This window comes from Mixophyes fleayi, chromosome 10 (assembly GCF_038048845.1).
Source record: "Mixophyes fleayi isolate aMixFle1 chromosome 10, aMixFle1.hap1, whole genome shotgun sequence".
NCBI lineage: Eukaryota > Metazoa > Chordata > Amphibia > Anura > Limnodynastidae > Mixophyes > Mixophyes fleayi.
The window spans coordinates 49050306-49072505 of NC_134411.1; the positions used below are offsets into that span (position 1 = coordinate 49050306).

The window sequence follows — 22200 nt, forward strand, 5'->3', positions numbered from 1 at the left end:
GTGGAAATGAATGTTATTGAGGTTAATAATAGTGTAGGAGTGAAAAAAAAAACAATATATGGATTTTAGCACTTTTTATGCTTTTTTAAAAAAAAAATCAGAACCCAAAACTCAAAATTAGAACCAAAACCTTTCGTGGGGTGTTTTGGCAAAACAAATCAGAACCCAAAACCTCAAGCTAATCAGAACCCAAAACCCAAAACACCAAAAGTGCCCGGTGCACACCCTTTATGTCCATATATTAGACTAAATGAATAAACAAAGTCTCATATGCAGCGCTGACTCATGCACAAAAGCTGTGCAGGTATCTTGAGTAAGTGGCCAGCTCACTCCCACCAGTAACAGATAACTTTAGTAAACTCTTGGTACTTCCTATTCTGCACCAAAGTGCCAATGTGCAGATAATCAAACTGGACCCAGCTGAATGTAAAAACCAAATTGTTCTTATGCTGCAATAGAATCAGAAAGTTAAAGAACGGTCTCACCCGATCTTGGAGTGGCTGTTGTTAAGGGAAAAATATCCAAACTCCTTATCTTCATACAATCTGAAATATCTCCCAATCAGGTTCTCTGTGCCTTGTTACACATGTCAGTCATCAGTAGGGATCCCAGATGAAAGGAAATCATGCAGCGATATTAGTTATGAATTAGAAAAAAATACTTCTTGGTAAATGCAATCACAATGTGGAGGTGCTATAGCTCTCTGATCTGATGTGCTTCGTCATTAGTTCGTGACTTTATCAACGATAAAAAGACGTGTTAATGTAACTGCAAATGATGCTAATCAAAATGGACAAGCAGTTATACCTATCAGTAGCCGTATATTTTACAAGTGCCTAAGAGTTGATGCAAAGATCTGTGCTAATGATCATCAGCACAAACCTTTGCAGTGTGCAAAACAAAAAAATTTAAAACAAAAAATGTATATATTTTTTTTAAAAAAGCATACCCCCACCATATTGTTCCTAGCATCAGCGCTCATAGCTTACACTGATACCATCAAAATTGGTGGCAAACAGAGTGCTTTTCCCCTGAAAAAGGCACTACCAGCACTAGGCTATGACAGACTGGACTGGTCATACTATAACAGGGAATCCTGCAGCATGACCTATAATGTCACTCAGCCCTAGTCTGTTCAGCATGTGGCTGAATTCCCTATAAGAAGCTGGCCTTCAGGCCCCCACTAGAAAAAAAAGCCCCATGATGAAACACTATGGGGTATATTTACTATGCGGTGGCTCTGTAGAACCGCAGATTCCCTGTGCTTTGAAGTAATTTTCTTCAAATGACTATAACAACCAATTAGATTCTAGCTGTCATTTTGTAGAATGTACTAAATAAATGATAACTTGAATATGATTGGTTGCTATAGGCAACATCTCCACTTTTCAAACCTGTAGCTTTACATTTAAATTTACACCATGTCTAAAGGTGATAATTCTTTTTTCCGAGACGCATGTGATTGATACTTACAGATAACAACTAGTCTATATGTAATGCAAGAAGCTGTTTTTTGTTTGCAAATTTGCTCTTTTTTAATTAGAAAAAAATAATATCTGTATTTTCACAGTAAGATTACTTCCACATGTACCCTTTGTCTAAACAAGTGGTTGTGTTCACTTGATTACATACAGGTGATTATGTACCATCCAGCAGAGTTCCCACTTATATTTATACACCAGCCAATATAGGTGCCATTTATTAACCTTTTTTTAGATAGTGTCAGCATACTCTGCAGCTCTTTACAATCAGGAACACACACACTGTAATAAAACAAGTCTATCCTCATCATCATCAACTACATTTATTTATATAGCCAGCAGATCCTGTAGCGCTTTACAATTGGGAGCAAACAGTAATTAAACAATACTGGATACATACAGAGAGGTAAGAGGCCCTATGAGGTAAGAGGACTACGCTGCTAACAAACATGCAAAGTTGTAAGGGGAAATGCAATTATCACCTTATTAAAGAGTTGAAATGCATTTGATAATGAGTGCTGTCTAGTACTATTCAAACAAAATCATACTTGCCAACTCTCCTGGAATGTCCGGGAGACTCCCGGATTCGGGGTGGATCTCCCGGACTCCCGGGAGTGTATGTCAATCTCCCGCAATCCCAGAATTAGGTCCAAAATGCAGAGATTCTCCAGGATTGCCCCCCCCCCCCCCACGCTGTAAAACAACACGTTTGCATCATTACGTCCCAGCTAAGTGAGCTAATTATTACATTATATGTTAATTTTGTTCTTACTTACCAACTTCTTGTAGTTGACTTCCCGGGAGCTGCTGGTGAGAGGTGGGCGTGCAGGGGGCGGGGACCCGAAAGTTGCGTCATTTTGGACATTTGGTCATTTGGTAGGTAAGAACAAAATTAACATATAATGTAATAATTAGCTCACCCACAAATGATCATGCAGAAAAAATTGTATTAGAAAATGTAGATAGATAGATATCAAATTACATTCCATAAACACAGCATAACAGTGTGACAAATAGGCAGAATACAAAAGAGATATGAGCGGTTAGAATTCTTTGAATCCGACACTATATGGTCCTATCTCGTTTTCTTCAGTGCCTTTTTAGAACAGAGTGTATAGGAAGGAGGTTAGCTCTGCTCATAAAATAGTGTTAATGGTGAACCAGGGACACAGGGACATGGCAGGGCCATCTAAACAACATTATGGGCCCCCGGGCAAAGCCGCGCACCGGGGCCCCTATATATATATGGCTCCCTTATGTACCTGATTCTGTTTACCCTCCCTTAGGATGTAAGCTCGTATGAGCAGGGCCCATCTTCCCTCCTGTCTCCATACCTGTTCTTCCACTCCGTCTCTACTGTATCTGCCTGCCTGGAGTTTCTGAAGTACTGGTACTTTGTGTTTATTGTTCTGTACTGTCTTACCCTGTATAGTCTACTGTTTGTACCATGTACGGCGCTGCGGAAACCTTGTGGCGCCTTACAAATAAATGATGATAATAATAATAATATATAGATATAGATAGATGTACTTGCTCAGTGACCCTTGAAGATTTTTTTTGCAGGTTTTTTCTTTTGCAGGATTATGTATTCTAATTAAGAGCCCTGCCTATGGGGCCCCCTTGCCCGTGGGACCCCCGGGCACCTGCCCATCGTGCCCGATGGAAAAGATGGCCCTGGGACATGGGAAAGAAGTAGAATTCTGTCATTATTGTAAAGCAGTTCTGTAGAGAATAGTCAGCTACAATAGTTTACCAATCACTTGCTTTTAATTTCAATCTTAAATACACAAACTAGAGGCTACTGGTTGTTGTTAATGCATTGCATATATATAATAGTACTAGACAGCACTTACAGACTGAGTTAGATAGATATCATTCTGAACTAATTAGTAAGTAAACAAGGTGTTCTTGTCTGTGACTCAGAGCAGCACAATCCTCCCTATAAAATATAGTATATTGTGAAGCAGTGACATTAGAATTGTCAGATAACATTCCTTTATCTCATTGGGCGTTCCCCTGGTGTAGTGGCAGACATCTACAAGTAGCTCTAATCTGTTCAAGTATCATTACTCCTCTTGGCAACCACATCACTGTACAGATCAGTAGCAGCCCAGTACCAGTACTGGCAATAGTACTATTGTTACAACCTCTACTAGAAAAATTAGGGGTGTGCACCGGCCACTTTTAGTGTTTTGGGTTCTGATTAGCTTGAGGTTTTGGGTTCTGATTTGTTTTGCCAAAACACCTGACGAAAGGTTTTGGTTCTGATTTATTTTTAAAAAAGCATAAAAAGTGCTAAAATCCAGTTTTTTTGTTTCTTTTCACTCCTACGCTATTATTAACCTCAATAACATTCAATAACAATCATTTCCACTAATTTCCAGTCTATTCTGAACACCTCACACCTCACAATATTGTTTTTAGTCCAAAACGTTGCACCGAGGTAGCTTTCTGGACTGCGTAGTGGAGTGGGCCCGGTACCCAATTTGGTACCGGGGCCACAATACCTCCTCCAAATGGTCTCAATTCCATTGCACATATGGCTGCTCCTCCATCCTCTGCAGCATATAGAGGGTGGAGTTCTAGCGTGTCAATACCTCTTGTTTTCGATCATGACAGTGCATTTTAATTATTTTTGGATTTGGCCCCAACACTGAATGTAGTTTAATATCTGATACGCAGCTATCTGGACTGCGTAGTGGAGTGGCCCCGTTACCCAATTTGGTACCGGGGCCACAATACCTCCTCTGACTGGTCTGAATTCCACTGCACAGATGTCTGCTCCTACCTCCTCCAACTGGTCTAAATTCCACTGCACAGATGGCGGACACCGGATGGACGTCTAACACCAACATAGCTGTTAAGGCCGCAGTTCCTCTTTTTTGGGACTGCACAAACAATTAACGTAGTAATAGAAATGGCAGTTCCTCTTTTTTGGAACTACAGAAATAATGAACGTAGTAATAGAAATGGCAGTTCCTCTTTTTGGGAACTACAGAAACAATGAACGTAGTAATAGAACTGGCAGTTCCTATTTTTTGGAACTACAGAAATATATTTTTTTAGAGATTTTTTTTTTTTTTTTTTAAAAGATTTTTGGCTAATTAACAAATTGCTATGGACTTATCAGAAACAAATACAGGACAAAAAGACCACTGGACTCAGCAGGACAGAGCACTGGAAAAAGTACTACCGCACTCAGCAGGACAAAGCACCACTTGACTAAATAAATCAGCAGGACAGAGCACTGGACAAAGTACTAATGCACTCAGCAGGACAAAGCACCACTTTAGTAAAGTTATCAGCAGGACAGAGCACATCAACCTCCCTCTTCAGTAACCACAGGGAGAATGAAGATGGCGGCCGCGAGTGGGGCATTTATGAGATCCGAGTCTCGCGAGATCTCGGTTTCATAGCCTCGGTTTGGCTTCATTTGGCATCCGGAAGTTCCCGAACAGTGCTCGGATCCCGTCGGATCCGCACTGTTCGGGTGGGCTCGGATTAGCGAAATCCGAGCCCGCTCATCTATAAGAAAAATAAGTAATGCATGTAGAAAGTTGATGAAATCATCCTCAAAATCCAAACACTATTTGTCAAATTCAATCTCAAAGAAAACATCAGCTATTGATTAAAGGTGGAGGATTAAGGGAATTTTCTTATGAATGTGGTGATTTGTCCAAAAAAAAGAAAATAGCTAACACTCCATACACCACCTGCAGTGGTAAGATAAGACTCAGACTATGTCCACTTTTTGCTAGTAGGGGTTCTGCTACTGCTGGTACTAGTACGCACTAGAATGGCCATTCCAAAACAGAGTTCCCAACGTGTTCGTTCATCTTCCTCAACTTCACATGCACCACCTTGTCACTCAGAATGTACGTCTGTTACTGACATCTCCAAAACATACAAATCAGTGCGTAAGGATAACGCTGAGGTTGAAAATCAACTTGGGCACTCACAAAATCCTGAGGAGAGTCTATGGAGGGTATCCATTAGTACTACATGTGAGTCCGAGATTTCAGATTCAGACACTGTAATAATAGAGCAGCCTCCTTCAAAAAGTCTTCAACCATTTGGAAATGTGAGATTGGGTAGTAGTAGTATTAGTGTTGATGATAACTTACTTATAGAAATTGAGGAGGCTACTATGGAAGTTGCAAGAGGATGAGCGGGATAATTGTGGATCTGAAAATGAATGTGTTGTATATGGACCAGATGATAAGGAGGATAATGATGATTGTGTTGAAGTAAGGCAGTCACCAGTGTTATCACCAGCAGATGTCCATGGTAAGCGCATTATCATGCCAGGGCATAAGACAAAAAAAACCACATCTTGTGTTTGGAAATATTTTTACAGTTACATTTACATTTATCCAAACTCAAACAACATTTGTCAAGGCATCTATAGCCTCTGTCAGGCTAAAATAAGTAGAGTTAGGGACATGGACCATCTTGGCTCCTTCTCTCTGTTACGTCATTAGCAGCGAGTTCATTCAAGTCATATTTCCAAACGTGGCAAATTGTGTATAGTAGCAAGCATCCTTTCATCTTACAGCTCTGCCCTCTCCCTCGCTAAACCATCTTTCTTTAAATCCCTCATCTCTTCCCAGTCCTCTAACCCCCGCCGCCTCTTTTCCCACCTTCAGCACTCTCCTGGCCCCCTCCCCTCCCCCCCTCCCTCCTCCCCGACTGCCTCCAATTTCGCCTCCTTCTTCTCCTCTAAAATCGAGGCCATCCGATTTGAAATCTCCTCCTCCACTCTCTCTTCCACCCCTCCCACTCTTCCATCCTCCCCCCCAACCACCTTCCCCTCCACTTCTTCCGTCCCACCACCGGCGAGGAAGTCCACTCTCTCATTTCATCCCCCCCCCCACTACCTGTCCCCTGGATCCCATCCCCTCCCACCTTCTTCGCTCCCTTTCCCCCACCACCTGTTCCCACCTCGCTCACCTCTTTAATTTCTCCCTCTCCACTGGCATCTTCCCCTCCTCCTTCAAACATGCTCTCGTATCCCCCATTCTTAAGAAACCTAATCTCGACCCCACTTCTCTCTCAAACTATCGCCCCATATCTCTTCTGCCTTTTGCCTCCAAAATTCTCGAGAGGCTCGTCTGCAGGCATCTCACCTCCTATCTTTCTGAATACTCCCTCCTTGATCCTCTCCAGTCTGGTTTCCGCCCCCTCCACTCCACTGAATCTGCCCTGGCTAAAGTCACCAATGACCTCCTCTCTGCTAAAGCCAGGGGCCACTTCTCCCTTCTCATCCTCCTTGACCTCTCTGCAGCATTTGACACCGTTGACCACCCCCTCCTCCTTCACACCCTCCAGTCTTTCGGCCTGTCTGGCCCAGTCCTGTCCTGGTTTACCTCTTACCTTACTCACCGATCCTTCTCTGTCACCACCTCTGGGTCTCTATTTCCCCCGTCCACCCTTACAGTCGGGGTCCCACAGGGCTCTTCTCTCTATACACCTCCTCCCTGGGTGAACTCATCAGCTCCTTCGGCTTCAGCTACCACTTTTACGCTGACGACACTCAACTATACCTCTCCTCTCCTGATCTCTCTCCCTCCCTCCTCTCTAGGGTGTCCGCCTGCCTCTCTGCCATCTCCTCCTGGATGTCCTCTCGATTCCTCAAACTTAACCTTGCCAAAACTGAGCTCATAGTTTTTCCTCCCTCTCATACCTCATCCCCTTCTGACCTCTCCATCACTGTCGACAACACCTCTATCTCCCCTGTCCCCCAACTTCGGTGCCTTGGTGTCATCCTCGACTCCTCTCTCTCCTTTGGCCCCCACATCCTCTCTCTTGCTAAATCCTGCCGCTTCCAGCTGCGTAACATCACTCGCATCCGGCCCTTCCGCTCCCAAGATGCCACCAAATGCCTTATCCACTCTCTGATCATCTCCCGCCTGGACTACTGCAACCTCCTCCTCACTGGCCTCCCCCACTCTCATCTCGATCCCCTTCGATCTGTTCTTAACGCTGCCGTTAGGCTTATTTTCCTTTCTCGCTACTTCTCTTCTGTCTCCCCCCTCTACCTAGCCCTTCACTGGCTCCCATTCCCCTTCAGAATCCTCTTTAAGCTCCTCACACTCACCTACAAGGCCCTCGCCAACTCCACTGCGCCCTACATCTCCACCCTCCTCTCTATTCATGCTCCATCCCGCCCTCTCCGTTCTGCCTCTGACCGTCGCCTCTCTTCCCCCCCTTATAACCTCCTCCCACGCGCGTATCCAAGACTTCGCCCGCGCTGCCCCCCTCCGCTGGAACAAGCTCCCTCCCTCCATCAGAACTTCCCCTAATCTGTCCAGTTTCAAACGGGCCCTTAAAACCCACCTTTTTCTTTAAAGCCTTTCTGTCTCCCACTTAACTTCCTACATTATCTTCTGCCTCCGTCCCCCTACTCTCCCTCTCTCCCCTGCGTCTCTCTGTCTGTCCATCCCTCCCCTTAGATTGTACGCTCCTCTGAGCAGGGCCATCTCTCCTCCTGTTTCCACCACTTCTAACTCTGCTCTCCAGCTACTTAGCCTTCCTCCTCGAGGGTCCTCCACCCCACGTCCACTCTCGCTCCCTCCTCCCCCCTGGGGGTCTCCCTGTCTTCCGCGCCCTCCTTCTTGGGCCCCGTCATTTGCGGATCCTCCCTCCCCTTTCCCCGCCCTCTCTAGCTGTGCATTGAGCTTACTGAGTTGCTGTGCTTACTGTTTACTGTACTGTGCTGTCTCCCATTGTATTGTAATTTGTTTGTCTCTGTACGGCGCTGCGGACGCCTTGTGGCGCCTTATAAATAAAAATGAATAATAATAATAAAAGCAGCCGAGCATCATCTGTCAGCCGAATGGATAGACACTTGCAATCAACACCGGTGTCAACACCTTCATCATCATCCACCGCATTATTAGTACTTACTAGTCCAGCATCCAATTTTCAAATTCCATGAGTCCCAAGAAACATCCTTGAATGGTACAGCTGCTGCTACTGCTGCTGAGGGGGAGCAAGACGGGTAAGTATTTTACACAATTGTCTGTGAAGCAAGCATTTGCAAGAGGAAACAAGTATGATAGTCAGCACCCTGTTGCACAGCAGATCATTAAAGTAATGACAGATATGTTAGCATTGGATGTGCGCCCAACTTCCCAACTCAATGTAACAGGTTTTAGAGGTTGAGGTCATGTGTCCACACTATAAAATCATCTCGTTTCCATTTCTCCATAACATCAATTCCTCAACTCTACTGTGGGTTTAAGCAAAAAGTCATTCAGTCCTTAGAAAGTGCCATTATACCGACAGTTCATTTAACTACGGCTATGTGGACAAGAGGTCCTGGTCAAAACAAAGACTATATGACAGTGACAGCCCTCTGAGTAGGTGTTTCGCCAGCAGCAGCAGCAGCACCTGTAGCTTCACTATCATCCTCCTCATCCTTTCTGCATAGTAAACCATTGGTAATTTGTAAATAAAAACAATTTACTCCAGGTGCTCCGGTTTTCTCCCACACTTCAAAAAACATACTGGTAGGTTAATTGGCTCCTATCAAATTGGCCCTAATCTGTCTGTGTGTGATAGGGAGTTTAGACTGTGAGTTCCAATGGGGCAGGGACTGATATGAATGAGTTCTCTGTACAGTGCTGCGGACTTAGTGGTGCTATATAAATAAATGATGATGATGATATTTTCTATATGAAAAGAAAATGTAATTGATGTAGACATCTTCAATGAGGGTGATGATTGGTTACCATTGAGAAAGTTGACCACTGTTATCCAAATGCCCAGGATTCATTTGTTAACATTCCTATCTAATATCCAGTTGAACAACCAAAAACCAAAATGTTGGCTTTTGTGGGGGGCCCAAACAAATTAAGCACTTAAGCCATAAAAGGGGCAATGACTGTCACTAGAGTTTGTAAACCATTGTGCATGGCGTTTTGAACATATGGGTGGGTGGCCCCCAAGGACAATGTCATCTTGCACGATTTTGGCTCCTCCACTCTTCCCCAAGAATCTTCTGAAGCCTTTGTTACATTCTTGCACCACAGTTCCCTTTTTGGGGGAGCTTTTGTAACTCATTGCAATGCCTAGCTGTTTTCAGCATGTTACTAGTGCTGCCAACTGCCAAGTGACTGCTGGTTGGGTGACCAATGTGCGAAATTCTGACTCTTAATTTCTCAGAATGTGGACTTTCAAATTCAATTGCTTTGTCTTGTCAAGACAGATATTTGGCAGCCACATCTGCATCAATATGAGTTATACATACTTACTTGTGTGAGAAGGCCAACTATTGCCCAATCTGAACTGTCTGCTTTACATATTATCTAGCCTAGCGGTTTCATCCTTTAAAGCTATACAAATATCTCTAAATATTTTTATATACATTCCATATTGATATACTGTACATGACATATATTATACATGACATATACTTGCAAATATATATGAGTGACGAGCCTCCTTGTTTGATTCACAATGGCAGCATTGCTCAAACCATAAAAAGTACTTATAGCAAAACAAGGTGTTTAAAGGCCTGACTCTTGGCTCCTGGTGAATACTCTAACCAACGATTAAGTGTATATAAAAGTCTGGGGAGGATAGTCATTTTGACAGCATTGATACAGACTATCCAGGAGATATAGTGATATAACCACATAGTAAGGTCCAATTTAATTTTGGAGATAATACGGGGAAATTTAGTTTGGAAGAGCTTTTCAGCCAGATCTACCTTACTCATACCATAAAAATCACTTTAGTAAAAGTAGTAAAACAAGGTGTTTCAAAGCTCTACTCTTGGTTCCCGGTGTATACTCTACCCAAGGATAATTGCATAGTACATAAATAGATGAAGTGCAGGCCACCTTTGTCTATTTAGTTTTATCAATGGCTGGTTTAATTGTATTAATTAACTGTATTAATTCTGCCATTGTCCATTCAATGAACGCTGACTGTTTCTAGTGTTTATGAGGGATGCTCTGTTTCGTTCTTTCTTGATTATGAAGCAGATCAGAGAATAGAGAGGTATCATAAAAGTAATCCCCTTTTAATGAAGGTACTTATGATCTCTAAAGTGCATTTGTTGAAAGGCTGACATCTATTGTGTATCTTTTATTAAACTGCTCTCTCACTATATTTAGCCAGCCAGATCGTTCCAGACATTGGTCAAAATTGGTGAAAATTAAGACTGTTGTGAAGGGACCATTAGAAAATAGACTGTAAATGAATGTTAATGCTATAAATATTAATATCGGTGCAAAAACAGCTCAAAGTGACATTATTTTACCTATTATTCACAATTTTTAATTCAATCCAAAACCAAAATCTTTAACAAATGTTCAACAAAACCGGTAGCAAAGCCAAAACACAAAGTTGGGTTAGAACCGACACCGGTTTTGAAACTGAAACATGAGAGTCAGAGCACATCTCTAAAAAGCATAACAATGTTTTGGGACTAATCCCTTTTATCGAGGTCTCCTTTGTCCACTCTCCTGGATTGTCTGCGAGACTCCCGAATTCCAGGTAAGTCTCCTGGCCTCCAGGACCGGGTCCTCCATGAAATGATATTGTGTCATAACATCGCGGGGGCGGAGCCTCCATGACATGATTTGGTGCTCCCCACCCTCCATTCACTCGCACTTTAACTCCCCATTTAGCTCTCGAAGGGGCAACAGAAATAGTCAGCAAGTACGCCCTAGTCTTTAACTCTACAAATGCTGTTTTAAATAGAGTTACACTGCTGTCAAAAGGCACATTGTACAGCCAGAGTGTCTAACCTCTTTTATAAACATCAAGAATAATATCATTAACAACAACAGATATAATAACAATACAGGATGTGTAAAAATCATTATTCAGCCTAATCCATGGAAACTGGTTTTGGCCAGAACACATAGCAAAATCCATGATTGAGTACATCCCTAATATGTGTCAAATATACAGTTGCTAGAACGAATTCTACTTCCATTTAAAAGTAAATTATATTCAAAATGAATTCTCCCTCAGTGAGACTAAAAGCATGAAGATGGGTGTTTATAGTCTCTTGATTTTATTGTAATGTTGCTCATTTTTATGTGCAGTGCTTTTGCTTTTTGCTTTTTTCAACTTGACCATTTATTACATTATAAAATGTTATATGCATCAATCTTACTATACAAAGTAGCATGAAACTAATATTTTTATTTAACGCTCTCATTGTCTGCCTCTTTGTCCCTATCTTTATGTAAAGTATACAGAAGATCAGGCAAAACGTGTTGCTGTAGTTGGATGGGTCAGAAATACTCCACACGGAACAGTTACAGGGCAAGTTCAGGGATCAAGGGAAAAAGTGGAAATAATGTAAGTATTGTTCATCTAAAAGTAAGCATTACTAAACACTCAGATATTATTTCAAAAGTTTACACATACATGTAAGTGAATGTGGATGATATAGAATGATCCAGCGCTAAAACAACCATATAAGAGATGCATAAATGTATTTTAAATTAGCTACATATCTTATATGACAAATATATTTATATTTATTTAAACATAGAAAGTCACAACCAGTGATGAAACGCATTTGTGCCAATCCCCTACAGACATCTGACCGGATCCAACCTACAGTAAGGGATGCGTGTGCTCCACAGTGGAACGCACGCTGGCATTCAGTACACTAGTCACACTGATCTATAGAGGAACGACTCAGCGATTATCATCAAGCCGGCCAGCGTTTATCTCCGATCCAAGCACCTGACAATGACTCAGTCACAGCAAGTATTATCAGACCACTTTATTCTTGATGTGTTTGCACCTGCTCACCATCCGATTTTTGAGACTTTTATTTGGGACTGAGTTTGTACTTGAAACTTACCCTCTGTTCTTGTGATCCGCCTTCAGTGAATGGTGACTTCCATTCCTGTTGATTGGTCAATCATTATTTTAGCTTAATCTTCTTTTGTGTATATACAAAAATATTTTTATATCCATACTTGTGCACTTTTAGCTGGCTTCGGCCAGGTTTGTTTAAATAAACATAAATATATTTGTCATATAAGATATATCCTCTCACGTAGCTAATTTAAAATACATTTATGCATCTCTGATACGGTTGTTTTAGCGCTTGATTATTCTATATCGTTCACCTTTGCTCTACTGACAGGCTGGACAACCTGTAAGATCTACAGCAGCTAACAATCATAGAATCTGTATTTACTGTGCGCACAAATTGTTATATTGTGTTTATGTAAGTGAATGGAATTTGATAGTTTTACAATAAAAGCAGTAGGAGAAGTATTGCGCTATCGCATACCGCTGTAAACCATATACCGACCCACTTCGACCATTGTATGTATATTTAAGTAACTTGTCCATTATAACACCTGTTAATGACATTGACAAGGTAAATAAATACACAACACAGATAGGGAGCGTGTTGCTTTGAGTTGGTAAAAATACAGCTGGTTTCTCCATTGCTATTGAATTTTAAAATGAACTAGTAAGATTTAGTTTTAATGAAAACACTTCCTGCACATTATAGCGACACAACAACTCTGATAGATTTAAGGGAAAACTACCATATGGTAGCTATTGGGTGTGAGATTTTATTTTTAATCTGATACCTGTTGAACAAGGGTTGTTTTCTGAATACTTTGGTACTTTGCAGTTTCACTAGTTTTATTACTTATCGTACTGCAGACATAGTTACCTACTCTCCCGGGATTACTGGGAGACTCACAAAATATTGAGAAATCTCCTGTATTCCTGGGAAAGTAGGCTAACCTCCTGGATACTCACTGTGCCTCCTGATAACTACTGTAGACTAAGTAACATTATGTTTGTTCATTGCATTACTGACCTCCAAGCAGCTGCTTCCAATTGGGTAGAAAAAAGCTGAATCGCTAATTGGTTAGCAGTAAAACTATCTAAGACCAGGTACACACTACAGTTTTTTCAGCAAATTATTGGGCCAATCACCCGATAAATGATTATTTGGCCCGATATCGCATTAGTGTGTACACTTACACAATGAACAAGAGTCGTTCCAAAGTATTGATTGTCGTTTCATTTGATGGCTTGTCCTGTTTAAAATTGTCATTCCAACCGCCTTCCGATCCTGCAGTGTGTATGATTTCACAACCAATTCTTCGACCAACTTACGATAGTTCCTCAAACAGCGACTCCTGTCTTGGCATGGGTATGTAAATTTAAGATGTCTCTTACCTCTCCCACGTCATACGCTGTCTATAATGTCAGCCAACTGGGAATAATGTGCCTTTAATGGAGAAGCAATGGTAAACCTGTTTTACATGCTCCATACGACATTTATGTGTTGCTGTACGCAAGTGTATACAACATGTATTCTTACCACATGTGAAAATACATATTCTCATTACAGTATCATGTGTTTCCTTTTTCTAATAATAAGTTTGAGGAAGTTTTTTTCCAGTGATGTTCAGCCCTTTATTTAAATTTCTTTGGCATATCGCTGCAGGGAGCCCATATATCGTTTCAGTGTGTACAAAATCACAACTTTTGAGCCGACATTATGCCTGTCAAATATTGCTGGCCAGATAGTTGGTCTTACAATAATCGTTTGAAATGTGTATAGTGTGTGCGCATGAATCGACTGACCGTTCAGTCTTAGGTTCAATTGGTGTAGATAACACATTGGTCGGAGAATTCTGCAGTGTGAACTTAGCCTTCGTGCTAATTGGGTGGGTAAAAAAATTCAGCCCCTGATTGGCTGGGAAGATGATTGTGCTAATTAGTTAAATAACCTGCCTGTGAATCACTGCCAGAGTGGGTCTTAGGCACCAGGAGGAGCAGGAGAACATAAGGCGAAGGGGGTGCTGTCTAGCATAACAACATTGCAATGTATTGCAGGCACCAGCCAGATTTCTGTATAGATACATACATTATTTAGGTATATATGTACAAGATGTTTATATCTGTTCTTATATATACTATCCAGTTGTATAACTGTCTTGTGTCTGTATATCTCTGCTGTAATATTGAAATATCTAGAATGTAAATATTCCTAGCATGTATCAGTATGCAGCATACTAGTATCTTGCACTGTGTAACTATATGTTAAATATGGATAATCAAGTTTAGAACCATAAATATTAGAAATCAGTTTGTCCTTGTTGGAATAATTTATCTCACCATACCTGGACATTACAATTCCCAGGAACGAGGTGGAGAATGCTCCTTAAAATAACTGTTGGCACCAAACTTTCAATACTCATTTCTGTTTATATCAATGGACGCACATCCTCCCTGCCTCCTAGGCTCGCAAATTCTACATTACTTTGACAAGCAGGTAAAAAGTTAAGTGTGGCATATACATACCTATTCATAGTGCCTGATACACAGATATAGCATAGTTTCCTACTCTCCTGGAATGAACAGGGATGTGACGTCACATAATTATGCAACGTCAAGTGGCGTGTCACAGGCTGGACCTGACCCGCCCCTTGGGTGGAGCCAGATATGCCCCCTTGCTACAATCTCTCTGAAATTATTTTTTAAAAGTAGCAAGTATGATTGCATATCATCACCAGCTATGGGCCATGCAGTTGATCTATTTAGCCATACCTCCCAACTATCCCGATTCCAGCCGGACAGTCCTGGTTTCAGTGGGACTGTCCCGCTGGAATCAGGACATTTGGGAGGTATGCACTCCAAAACTGACTTACTGTGACGTCTCAATCACCGTCCAGTCCCCATACAGCGCATGCGCAGGACACAAGAGTGACCCCTGCTATACACAAGTCAGAACTCTGTGGTGTTACCATGGAGATAGGTGGAGCGGAGATTGGGTTGAACAGGGTGTGGCTTATTTTGTCCCACTTTCAGGACTATATATGTTGCGAGGTATGATTTAGCGCTTCCCACATACTAAGCAGGTGATACTGTGACACTTAAATTTACCCTTACTGAGATTCTGTGAGGTGGCATTGGTATTGTGACATCATGTGAGGTAACCTGCAGGTCATGTGACTAACCTAGCAGTGAGCTAAATACACTAACTTGATTGGTATAAACTGAAAATATAGACAAATTTAGACAATTCAAAAAAATTGATAGAGATGTATATGAACACACTGTACATAAAGAGAAACCTGGTAGTACTATCCTGATTTCAGAGTAAAATGTTCATTTGTCTTATTGGAATAAGATATTTTTAGTTTTTAGGCCAGCTATACTTAGATAAGGTGTACACGATTTTCATAGCAAGGACACAGCACATACACTGCTACTAGTTTTCATCCTAAGGGGAAATATTTTGACTGTACCCTAAATCAATAATGTTTTAATTGTTGCTTGAACATTTTTAGTCAGTTAGTTGAGTACCTTAAATATATTTTTTATGTATTTTTCAATTTTATCCAAGTAATAGTTCCTGCAATGGTAATATAAAGGTACTCATTATCATTTTGTATTTACAAAAATATATTAATAGAACAAAGAGTGCAAGTATATATGGGTGACAAAAGGATCAATGGTAAATTATATGAGACCAGTTGATCAAGTATAAATACTAGGGATGTGCACTGGCCACTTTTGGTGTCTCGTGTTTTGTGTTTTGGGTTCGGATTTGTTTCGCAAAACACTTGACGAAAGGTTTTGGTTCGGATTTAGGGTTTTGGATTCGGATTTTTTTTGAAAAAAACATAAAAAGTGTTAAAAACAAATTTTTTGGTTTATTTTCACTCCTACGCTATTATTAACCTCAATAACATTCAATAACAATCATTTCCACTAATTCCCAGTCTATTCTGAACACCTCACACCTCACAATATTGTTTTTAGTCCAAAACGTTTCACCGAGGTAGCTTTCTGGACTGCATAGTGCAGTGGTCCCGATACACAATTTGGTACCGGGGCCACAATACCTCTGCCTTCAAATGGTCTGAATTCCACTGCACAGCTGCCTGCTCCTACATCCTCTGCAGCATATACAGGGTGTAGTTCGAGCGTGTCAATACCTCTTGTTTTTGACGATGACAGGTCATTTTCATTAATTTATGATTTGGCAGCAACAGTCATCGTTGTTTAATATCTGATACGCCTCTATCTGGACTGCATAGTGGAGTGGCCCCGGTACCCAATTTGGTACCGGGGCCACAATACCTGCTTCAACTTTCAAGTGTTGTGTTTATAATTTATAAAAACTACAGTAGTTATAGCACGTCAATAACTCTTGTTTTAGACGACCATGGTACAGAGCATTCATCATTGAGATCCCATCAAATATGTGAAAGACAGACAGGGTCGAAGTGTTATTTGTTGACTTTGTTAACCCCAAAATTGTCGCTGTTGCAAATATTCGTGCAATGAAGAGTGACTTTTTCTATTAAAGGCTCAAGCTTTCAAGTGTAGTGTTTCTAACTTATAAACACCACAGTAGTTCAAGCACGTCAATACCTCTTGTTTTTGATTATGACAGGGCATTTTACTTTTGGTTTAATTTGTTGAATTTGTTTTAATTTTGTTTTACTTTGTGCTCATGGCAAACGACTGTTGAATGGTCACATAATGGCAATAAAAGAGTTGCAAGATGGAGTTGTCCTTGGGACCTCCCACCCACCCTTATGTTGTTGAAATAGGACATGCACACTTTAACAAACCAATCATTTCAGCGACAGGGCCTACCAAACAACTGTGCCTGAAATGATTGGTTTGTTTGAGCCCCCACAACAAAAAAGCTATTCATCTCTCCCTGTACAAAATAAACAGGCTCTACTGAGGCAAGATGTCGTCCTCATCCTCAACCTCTGATTCCTCTCCCCCTACAGTGTGTACTTCCTCCTCCTCACACATTATCAATTCGTCCCCGCTGGACTCCACAACCACAGGTCCCTCTGTACTATCTGGAGGGCAGTGCTGTACTTGATTGAGGAATTGATAATTCATTTTTATGAACATTATTTTTTCAACGTTCTGAGGAAGCAACCTCCTTCGCCGCTCACTGACCAGGTTCCCCGCTGCGCTAAAAACTCTTTCCGAGTACACACTGGAGGGGGGACAACTCAGGTAAAATAGAGCCAGTTTGTACAGGGGCTTCCAAACTGCCTTTTTTTCCTGCCAGTAACAATATGGACTGTCTGACATGTCTATTTGGATGGTGTCAGCAAAATAATCCTTTGCCACCTTGTAGACATGAGATTTCGTGAAAGAGAGTCTGAAAAAACAACTTCATTTAAAGCACCTCTTCGCTCAAGTCCTCAAGTTCGCCCAGTTTCATCTCCGGTGATACCCATGGAGATAGGTCGCTCCAAATTAACTTCAGAGGAGAGGGACCGAAGAGTAAAAAATAGACTTTATCTATTGTGCTGATTCTACTCATATGCTCAATTCATGCCCTAAAAAATCGGGAAATGCCAGGCCCTAACCAGTTCTGAAGAGGTGAAGTTAGGGTCCCTGGCATGGCCTGATCAACCACTAGGCTGACCAGGCTGCAGCCTGGGGCGCTTGGTCCTGGGGGGCGCGGCACTGTGGGTATTTTTTTTTTCTATTTTACTTTTTTTTTTTTTTTTCTTCATTCATTTTTTTTTTCGGGGTGGGGGAGGGGGGGGTCGCCGCGGGGGGGGGGGGGTGGAGGGCTCGACGATCAAAAGCATTGGTGGTCAGTGGTTAGCAACACACAGCCAATCGCCAGGCTGCCTGTTGCTGTGCAGCAGACAGGAAGCAGGACGTCTTCACTTCCTATCTGCTGATCTGAGGAGAGGAGCGACGCTGGCACAACTACAGGTAAGTGAAGGGGGGAACTGCCCTGCATATCTATAGGGAGGGGGGGAACTGCCCTGCATATCTATAGGGAGGGGGGGGGAAACTGCCCTGCATATCTATAGGGGTGGGGGGGGGAAATGGCCTGCATATCTATAGGGAGGGGGGGGAAACTGCCCTGCATATCTATAGGGAGGGGGGGAAACTGCCCTGCATATCTATAGGGAGGGGGGGAAACTGCCCTGCATATCTATAGGGAGGGGGGGGGGGAAACTGCCCTGCATATCTATAGGGAGGGGGGGAAACTGCCCTGCATATCTATAGGGAGGGGGGAAAACTGCCCTGCATATCTATAGGGAGGGGGGGGAAACTGGCCTGCATATCTATAGGGAGGGGGGGAAACTGCCCTGCATATCTATAGGGGGGGGACTGCCCTGCATATCTATAGGGAGGGGGGGGAAACTGGCCTGCATATCTATAGGGAGGGGGGGAAACTGCCCTGCATATCTATAGGGAGGGGGGGGGACTGCCCTGCATATCTATAGGGAGGGGGGGAAACTGCCCTGCATATCTATAGGGAGGGGGGGGGGGGGAAACTGCCCTGCATATCTATAGGGAGGGGGGGGGGGAAACTGCCTAGCATATCTATAGGGAGGGGGGGGAACTGCCCTGCATATCTATAGGGGGGGGTAACTGCCCTGCATATCTATAGGGAGGGGGGGGAACTGCCCTGCATATCTATAGGGAGGGAAAGGGAACTGCCCTGCATATCTATAGGGAGGGGGAGAACTGCCCTGCATATCTATAGGGAGGGGGAACTGCCCTGCATATCTATAGGAAGGGGGGAGGAACTACCCTGCATATCTATAGGGAGGGGGGGGACTACCCTGCATATCTATAGGGAGGGAGAGGGGGGACTGTCATGAAAATCTATAGGGAGGTAGAGAGGTTGATATGTATGAAGGAGGGCAGAGGAGGGGGGCTGATATATGTGACTGGGGGAGTTTTGATGTGACGGGGGGGGATAGCTAGCTAGCAGAGTGGAGGTAAGGAAAATAGCTGCAAGGGGGATGGATGCAGGGTGGGAGGTAAAGAAAATGGCTGCAGCAGGGGTTAAGGAAAATGGCTGTGGGGGGGGTTGTGGTTAAGGAAAATGGCTGCAGGGGGTATTTAAAAAATAGAGCAGCTTTGGGGGGCAGAATCTCATGATTGTGTGGTGGTCACATGGGTGGTCTCAGCAATCACTAGAATACTAAATATTAGTGAGATGGGGCTGTTACTACCAGTCCGATTGTATTAGGCCTTCCATGGCTTCAACCTCATTCTCCCCAGATTAACTGGCACACTCCTCAAGTTACGTCTTGGGGTCTGAATGTCATCATCGTTGCCTCTCTCAAGTCGTTCCTCTCAAAATACAGCAATCCTCCATTTCACCTTGTTCACCAGGACTTCCTTCTCAGTATGCTTCTTTTGCAGATGTATTTGATAAAATTCAGTCTGAACGTCTTCCTCCTCATCGTTCGTGGGACTGTCCGATTCATCTTCAACCTGGCAAGACTCCTCCCAGGGGTCGTGTGTATCCACTTTCGTTACCTGAAACTCAAGCTACATCTGAGTACATCAAAGAGAATCTCCAGCGAGGATTTATTCGACCTTCTACCTCTCCCGCTGGAGCGGGGTTTTTCTTCGTAAAAAAGAAGGATGGGTCATTATGTCCTTGCATAGATTTCCGTGGACTTAACGCCATAACTATCAAAAATCGGTATCCCATTCCATTAATCACTGAGTTATTTGATCGTATCAAGGGAGCCCGGATCTTTACCAAGTTGGATCTTCGTGGTGCCTACAATTTAATTCGAATCAGGTCCGGTGACGAATGGAAGACAGCTTTCAACACCAGAGACGGGCATTATGAATATTTAGTAATGCCCTTCGGGTTATGTAACACCCCGCTGTTTTCCAGGGTTTCATTAATGAGATCTTCCGGGACTTGTTATATGCTTGTGTCGTCGTCTATCTGAACGACATATTGATCTTTTCGCAGGACCTACCTTCTCATCATCAACATGTGGCAGAGGTCCTTTCCAGACTCCGGAAAAATTCATTATTCTGCAAGTTAGAAAAATGTTCATTCGAGTTGCCCCAGATTCCATTTCTGGGATATATTGTTTCCGGAGTTGGTCTTCAGATGGATCCAGAAAAGATGAATGCCGTATTACATTGGCCTCAGCCAACTACTCTTCATGCAATTCAGCGTTTTTTAGGTTTTGCCAATTACTATAGACGCTTCATTCAAGATTTTTCCTGGATTGCATCTCCTATTGTGGCCCTAACTCGTAAAGGGGCCAATACTAAACAATGGTCCTCTGAGGCCCTTCAAGCCTTCCTGTTTCTCAAAGAGTCCTTCTCCTCCGCTCCTGTTCTTCGACAGCCTGATGTGACGCTTCCCTTCTTCCTAGAGGTAGATGCCTCTAATGTTGGTTTAGGAGCCATTCTCTCCCAAAGATCGGAGCAACAAAAATTCCATTCTTGTGCTTTTTACTCTCGGGGTCTTCTGCCTGCGGAGAAGAATTATACCATCGGGGACAAGGATTTGCTGGCTATAAAAGTAGCATTAGAGGAATGGAGATATTTGTTGGAAGGAGCTCGTCATCCTGTGACAATTTTTACTGATCATAAAAATTTGTCATATTTACAGTCTGCTCAATGTTTGAATCCTCGTCAAGCAAGATGGTCTCTTTTCTTTTCTCGTTTTGAACTAATCATAACCTTCAAACCAGCTGCGAAAAATAAAAAAAGCAGACGCCCTATCTCGAGCTTTTGTGACATCCTCACACGTTGAAGATGGTCCCACCCACTCTATTTTAGACCCCAAATGTGTTTCTCTGGCTGCTTCTTCCACTAAGGTGCTACCATTTGGGAGAACACTCGTGCCTCCTGCTCTTAGGAAGAAAATCCTTTCGTGGTTTCACTCTTCTCGTTTTTCTGGACATTCTGGTGAATGCAAGACTTTTGAAATTCTTTCTCGAAGTTACTGGTGGCCTTCTATGAGGAAAGATGTCAAAGATTTTGTGGCTGCTTGTGAATTGTGTTCCCAGTTCAAGACTCCCCGCAGAACCCCAGCAGGTTTGCTTCAACCACTACCCATTCCTTCCAAGCCGTGGACCCATATTAGTATGGACTTTGTTACTGATCTTCCTCCTAGTAAAAAGTGCAATACTATTTGGGTAGTGGTGGACAGATTTTCGAAGATGGCACATTTCGTTCCTTTGACCGGTTTACCTTCTTCATCTACTCTGGCTGATTATTTCATCAAAGAAATCTTCCATATTCATGGATGTCCTTCCGAGATTGTTTCAGATAGAGGAGTACAATTCGTTTCCAGATTCTGGCGGGCCCTCTGACCTTGGGTATCCGATTATCACTCTCATCCTCCTAATATCCTCAATCAAACGGACAAACCGAAAGGGTCAATCAAGATCTTGAGACTTTTATAAGGATGTTCTCTCCAGCCAACCAAGACAACTGGGTAGATTTGCTTCCATGGGCTGAATTCGCTCATAGCAACATGTATCATGAATCATCTTCTAAAACTCCATTCTTTGTGGTTTACGGTCACCATCCGTCTTTTCCGGTATTTCCTGCCCTCCCTCCCACCCAAGTTCCTGCTGTAGAGACTGTTTGTCAGACCTTCAAAAATATTTGGTCTCAGGTCAGAACCTGTTTAAAGAAGACATCTGCCAGATATAAGTCTTTTGCAGATAAAAAGAGACGGGCTATTCCACCACTTAAAATCGGAGATCGTGTATGGTTATCAACCAAAAATATTCGTTTGAAGGTTCCATCTATGAAGTTCGCTCCTCGTTTTATTGGTCCATATAGGATCATTCAAGTGATAAATCCAGTTTGTTTCAAACTTCTACTACCTAAGAACCTTCGTATTTCCAATGCCTTCCATGTGTCTTTTCTCAAACCCCTTATCATCAACCGTTTCTCAGTTCCTCCTTCAGCACCTCGGCCAGTT

General features: G+C 42.6%; 1 protein-coding gene across 1 annotated transcript in view; it reads left to right on the forward strand.

Moving 5' to 3' along the window:
• LOC142104200 (acylphosphatase-2-like) overlaps nucleotides 1-22200 on the forward strand; it is a 59196-nt gene that overhangs the window by 8808 nt on the left and 28188 nt on the right. Inside the window, exon 3 of the mRNA XM_075188727.1 lies at nucleotides 11692-11801. Within this exon, the coding sequence (XP_075044828.1) occupies nucleotides 11692-11801 (110 nt within the window). The remainder of the gene's footprint in view (nucleotides 1-11691; nucleotides 11802-22200) is intronic.